Source organism: Setaria italica, chromosome IV, assembly GCF_000263155.2.
Source record: "Setaria italica strain Yugu1 chromosome IV, Setaria_italica_v2.0, whole genome shotgun sequence".
Taxonomy (NCBI): domain Eukaryota; kingdom Viridiplantae; phylum Streptophyta; class Magnoliopsida; order Poales; family Poaceae; genus Setaria; species Setaria italica.
The window spans coordinates 8,046,630-8,052,972 of record NC_028453.1 but is presented as its reverse complement, the minus strand read 5'-3'; the positions used below and the strand labels follow the sequence as shown (position 1 = coordinate 8,052,972).

Genomic DNA, 6,343 nt, shown 5'->3' with positions numbered 1-6,343 from the left:
CTCGTGCACCGCATATCCGGTCTCCTCCACCGCTGCGTCCCATCCATGTGCTACGCTGCCGCCACTTGTCCCGGACCCAGCCGCGCAAGCGCCCCCACCATGCGCATGCCGTCGGCTATCGCCTCCCTCCCTTCACCGCTAGTTAAAGGTATTCTTGCCGAGAACCACGGGAGGTGAAGGTGAAGTCAGTAGGACCTACAATTTTTGACTCCTCCCTCCTAGTGGAAGTGAGTGAGGAGCTTCTCCCAAGCTTCACCACCGAAGCTTCACCACCGAAGCCATTTATTATTTTTCTCTTTGTATAGCTTCGGCAAAAACAGCTTCGGGAGCGGTTCCTAATGTCCTACCAAATTGGCTTTAAATCCGAGCCGCATGCCACGCAGCGAGGATGCTCAAAGTCACAGAAGACCGACGCGATCCGATCAACAAAAATTAGGGGGCATGACCGTAATTGCACACTACTCCTCCTGCTCCTAGTCCGAAGTGAGTGGACGACACGTCAGCGTCCTCGCTGGCCGCCTTGACCGCTCGCGCTATTTAAGCAAGCCTCCGTCTTCACCGTCGAGCCAGCGGCAACAACCCACCAGCTCGCTCCCCGCCACCCCCGCGCGCGCCCTCCGTCCGATCGTCCTCTCTCTCTCTCGTGCCTCTCTGTACCTCCAGCGTCGCAGGCTGCCCGCACGAGCCGAGAGCAATGGAGGTGGGCCCGAGCATGGCCATGCAGTCGCGCGCGCCTGGCGTCGGTGTCGTCGGGGCCGGGGCCGGCGGGCGCCGGTGCTTGTTCCTCGGCCGGGAGAAGCAGGCCCGGGCGGGGAGCCTGCGGGTTGGAGGAGGAACTGCCGGAGCGTCAGCCGTGGCTGTGCGGGCTCGCGGGACCAAGCCCGTCGCGCCGCTATGCTGCGTCAGGGCATCGCGAGGTGAGCGCCCTTTTTCTTTCCTGTCGAGTTGATGCGAATTTGGGGATCGGGTCGATGGTACCACGAGCTGTTCAGGGTTGGATTTAGTGCGATTTAGGAGGTGGGCATGCGTCTGGCATTTGATTCGGTTAAAAAAAAAAGAGTGTCTTCTTGGCGCTGTGTGTGGATCGTGTTCTGAAGGATAACTTATTAACTTGGCGTTTCTTCAAAAAAAAAAACTTATTAACTTCATAACTTGGCGCCTTGGCGGGTTTGGTGGGGAAAATGGTTGGTTTGTTGTTCACTTGGAGTAAACGCTGTGGGTTGGTAACGGAGCTTGGTTGAAGCTTCGGAGTAGGTGATGGTTGGCTTGGTCAAATCCACGAACCGGAGACTATTCTTGCCTTTGAACTGATGTGATTATAATTAGTTGCGATTGGGATGGTTGAATTATTATAAAGAGGCAGGCACGGAGTTGCGTGGGAAAGGCTGTTAAGCTGTAGTAGAAAAGGCATTTTTTTTCCTGCAGGAAATATTCTATTGCATTTTAGACTACACAAGCTGTTTGCTATTTTTTATTACTTGGAATTTAGTCAAATACTCAAATTAACTTTCCTTACCTCATCTTATGTAGGCAATGAGAGCTCGCATAACTCAGTTGATGAGGCCCTACTGTTAAAGGTAAACAACAGTACGCCAAAGTTCTAATATGAATTAGATCAAATGTGCCATCATGATTTCCTTGCTTTTTGGACATGTTTGTGATGTATTTCCATTGTATCTGCAGAGGATATCAGAAAAAGTTCTGTTCCACTTGAATGGGCGGTGCATTTACCTAGTTGGTCAGTTCTGAACTACCAAGACATCTCTGTTGACCCAGTTATATATCGATCTGTCGTCTTTGCCTCAGAAATTAATAGTTTTGAGTTTCTACTGCAGGAATGATGGGATCTGGAAAGAGCACGGTGGGGAAGATCTTGGCTGAAGTTCTGGGTTATTCATTCTTTGACAGTGATAAGTTGGTAGAACAAGCAGTTGGCATGCCTTCCGTTGCTCAAATATTTAAGGTTCATAGTGAAGCATTTTTCAGAGAGAATGAGGTAATGTTTGCTGAATTTTGTTTGCTCTTTTGACAAGTTTTAAATATTTTCTTATGCAATCCATTGAACTGTTATTGTCGTTTTAGTAATGAAAACAGAAAGACTTACGGAATGACATTGTCTTGTTTCTCTGCTTTCCTGTGTTGCAGAGTAGTGTATTGAGGGACTTGTCCTCAATGCGGCGATTAGTTGTTGCCACTGGAGGGGGCGCTGTTATCAGGCCAATCAACTGGTACTGGAATAACTTTGGTTTCCCCCATCTTGTGATTTGAGCTTGCAGTTTGTTGTCACAAAAACAATAATTCTGATTGTTTTCCTTAAAAAAAATCAGGAATTACATGAAGAAAGGTCTATCTGTTTGGTTGGATGTGCCTTTGGACGCACTTGCAAAGCGTATTGCTCAAGTGGGGACTGCTTCTCGTCCTCTTCTAGACCAGCCGTCCGATGATCCATACACAGCGGTATCTATTTTCATCCTTAAAACCGTTATGTTTCAATTTTTGCATAAGACAAATCCCATCCATAACCCACTTCACAAGTCACAACTGTAAGGCTAGTCAGGCACTTAAGCTTCCAGCAAAGACTTGCAATGAAAAACTACTTCCAGTTACTTGTATCTTTACTAGTTGTCCTATTGTTTGCAATGTTCAAAATGCACAAATAGCTGAACTAAAGTTTGCTTCAGGCTTTCACAAAACTGAGCATGCTTTTGGAGCAAAGAGGCGACGCTTATGCAAATGCTGATGCCAGAGTTTCTCTTGAAGGTATTATTCTCATTCTTGTGCTATCGATTTTTCCCTCTTCATGGATAAAACATAGACTAACATCACATCGCATTGTATTTATTTGTGCAGAGATTGCAGCTAAGCAGGGCCACGGTGATGTTTCTAAGCTGACACCGACCGATATCGCCATCGAGGTACTGTACCATCATTGTTCAATTGACACTCTGCACTGTTGTCACAATTCGAGTAATTTTGCCCTAATTCGAAGCCATGCTGCATTTCAGGCGCTACTCAAGATTGGAAACTTCGTCACTGAAGATCCCACATCCCATGGCCAAGTTGATTCTCAGAGCCGCCGGATACAAACCTTGTAGAATTTTGACCTCATGTACCAGTAGAGATAGCGCTCTACAATATTTATTTGTTCTTTATATTGAAAATAAATCTGAAATGTAGAAGTATAGACTATAGAACAACTGATGGAGGGAGCCAATGACAGAAGCTCCACGGCTGAAAAAAAGGTTGTTACAGTTACCAAGTCCAGTGTCCACCCGTTGGTTTTCGACAAGCTTTCTTTGCTCCTATCCGGCAGAGTGCCCGTTTCAGAGACATGAATTTCGTAGAAAGGTCGCAGGAAATTCATGGTAAATGGTTCAATTTTCCTTTAGAAATCCGAGTAAGAGAGCAATGTGTAAGGATACCTTCGAATCACTCCAATATCATCCGATTATAATTTATGTTTACAAGCACAATAATATTTACCATAGTATTTGTGCCGGAGGGAGGAGGAAGGGGAACGCTGAGGCCGAGAAGCCAGTCGGCTTCCCTTCCGCACCCCGAGCTCCCAGGCTCCCAGCGCCCCCCATGTCGTCGCCTCCGCCGCTACCCGGCCACTCGACAACGCTCACGCTGCCGACCACCGGCGCCTCCGCGTGCCTCCTGCGTCCGCGCGCCCAGCAACTCCTCGTCTGCGGTTTGTCCAGAGCCGCCGCTGCGACGCCTCACGCAGCCGCATCCTCGGGCCTCCGCTGCTCCCACCACTCATCCGTGGCCGCCGCACCCTCCACCTCCCCACAGCGCGCAGGCGGCGGCAGCGACCTCGTCACCCTTACCCTCACTGCTTCCGCGGTACGCCCTTTCCCTGTCCCCGACTCAGCGAGCGTATAGATTTGATTCCACCAGATGGCTACCGAATGCACACCGTTCAGACACTGAGAATTGAGATTTGAAGGCGGGGGTCTATTCAATCTGTGCTCTGAGTTCCAGTGCACATAGACCAGATTTTACTTCATATGTGTTCGAATTTAGTATGACGCTGAATTTTTAGCGGTTATCCACATGACATCAAACTGGGAGTTCAGCTCTGTAAATTCAAACGCTTGAACGCTTCTTGTGCATCATATTCAAACTCACTGCAAACATGAAGTCTAGTTTGTATTAAATCTTCCATTTTTATCTGACTAAACTATTTGAGATTCTGATTAAAGATTCTCATATAGCTCCATATCTTGCCAAGTTTGCTGATGCATGATTTGGACTGCATTCTTCATTTGTATGTGCACCCTTAGTTTGCATATGCATAATCTGAGAAGATTACTTTTTCCACATCACAGTTGCTATCTTATGTAGGTTGCAGTATCTGCGTGCTTGATATTCTTTTCGGCAATTCGCTCTATGCTGGTATGTTGCTTATACGTTACAGATTTTCACGGGAGGAAGGCAACTGTTAATAACTGATGAGCATGTTTCTCAGGCATGTAAGAGGGAGGCAGAGTTTCTCGAGAAATACTTTGATTCAGCAAGAGAAAAACTTCCTGAAACTATGGCTTCATTGAGACTGATTGGAAGGGAGGTCGGTGACTTAGCTGCAGATCTTAGTGATCTAAGGTAACGTAGTGATACTTCTCCCTTGCTCTTCTTCCCTTATTGGTTACCAGAGCATCTTTTGTTTGTATCCATATATGCAATTGTTTAACTGCAATTGATGATTCACACGGTACATAATGCAGCAATCTATTGAGGCAAATATATCAATATTCTTGGCTATGTTGATTACCTAGAAATAGAATGGAGGAGATAGATTCTTGTATCCTCCATACTCCAGTAGTCCAGTGTGGCCGTGCATCAAACATCTGTTATGATAAATTGGATGTCATTGTGCACATAATTCAGCAACATTTATCATATATGTTTGCTTACATAGAGACGACCAAATTGCCATATATTCTCAAAAGAGTCTAAGTGGGAAGAAGGGTGAACAATCTCTGAAGCAAGTGCACAATTTTACTACCATGAATTCTTTCCTTACTGGTGCATTTTCATGAACTTAGCAATTTGTTGCAGGGATTCAGCATCACTTGCCCATTTCTTATTCCTCGTTTGTGAACATTACCACTAATGCCATTGTTTTCTAGATTAGTCAAGAATTGACAAAGGGTGTAAAAAGTTCCATGAGCATCGTTCATACAGCCGATGCTCAACTTCCCCAGCGGATGCCCCCTACCTTGCCAGGTGATCTCCTGTTTGATGGCACTAACTAGATGATCCAAGCAAATTTATCCTGATTTTTTTGGCTTGATTCTACTAAGGAACCGCACGGAGGATGTCTAATCAGAAGAACCTGGCAGAGGAGTCGTTGCTGGCTAGCACCGTGAGAGATCTGCGTGAGTTGATTGCAGACATCCGGTCAGGATTTGGAGTAGCGGCCGGCATCGCCGGCCTTTTCATGTGGGCCTCGAACTTCGGTTCAAAGCGCCGTAAGAATCGCTCGTAGTGTAAAAGAATAATGACGATGGTGCTGTTTAGCAATGGACCTTGATGCTAGACAAGTACATGCTTGTTAGAAATTGAGTATCACCGCCTCGCCGCTGCACCCACTTCTACTGTTTTGAAATTGGATTAGCTTATTTTAATGACTTTTGGGTTGACCACTAACCTAAAGAAGGCAGACTCGCATCCTTGCTGACTGCTACGAGTCATGACACCGCCAGATCAGTGCCATAGAGATAAAAAAAAGGACTCAAAATTCTAGATTATTATCCAAGAATTTTATTTTTTCTACAAGAGGCAAAGCATATGTCACAGTGCTTGCATAGGAAGTGACCGTTAAAGTTTTTTCATAGACTAAAACAAATATTCCATCCATCCTAAAATATAAGTATTTTTTAGTTTGTGCTAACTAGTTAAAAAAGTTTGTGCTAATTCAAACTATTCTAAATCTAACCAAATTTCTAGAAAATACAATAATATTTAGGATATTAAAGAGTATAGTTGGATCCGTTATGAAGTATTTTTTCATAGTTTACTTCTTGATGTTATATATGTTAACACTGTTTTCTACAAAATTAATCAAATAATAATAATTTTATTTCAGAAAAATTTAAAATACTTATATTTCGGGAGAGCCATGAAGAGTATCTTGGCCCCCTTAGTGCGTTTTGGTGGGTTAATATGACACAAGCTTAAGTGTCTAATGAATTTTCAAATGCATAAGCAGGATTAAAAGGAGTGATGGACTTGCAGCACTTATGATTGACTCCTCAAAAAGAAAATGAATAGATAGAGGGCATACCTTGAAGGCTAAATTTCTTTTTGTTTGAACTTGAGTATAGGAATATCGCAC

General features: G+C 44.8%; 1 protein-coding gene across 4 annotated transcripts; it reads left to right on the top strand.

Moving 5' to 3' along the window:
• Nucleotides 1-581: 581 nt before the first annotated feature.
• Nucleotides 582-5,637, top strand: LOC101754585 (shikimate kinase 2, chloroplastic). Of its 4 annotated transcripts, none has more exons than XM_004964970.3 (13): nt 582-917; nt 1,531-1,577; nt 1,684-1,738; nt 1,836-1,996; nt 2,146-2,228; nt 2,328-2,457; nt 2,682-2,760; nt 2,851-2,915; nt 3,006-3,849; nt 4,351-4,401; nt 4,475-4,608; nt 5,141-5,232; nt 5,310-5,636. In XM_004964970.3, exons 1-9 carry the CDS (start codon nt 695-697, stop codon nt 3,093-3,095), a joined length of 933 nt encoding a protein of 310 aa, XP_004965027.1. In that variant the 5' UTR covers nt 582-694; the 3' UTR covers nt 3,096-3,849; nt 4,351-4,401; nt 4,475-4,608; nt 5,141-5,232; nt 5,310-5,636. The 4 variants fall into 4 exon arrangements, with proteins under 4 accessions (XP_004965027.1, XP_022681377.1, XP_022681376.1 ...); XM_022825642.1 differs by having other exon boundaries at nt 5,136-5,232; XM_022825641.1 differs by having other exon boundaries at nt 4,335-4,401.
• The last annotated feature ends 706 nt before the right edge of the window (nt 5,638-6,343 follow it).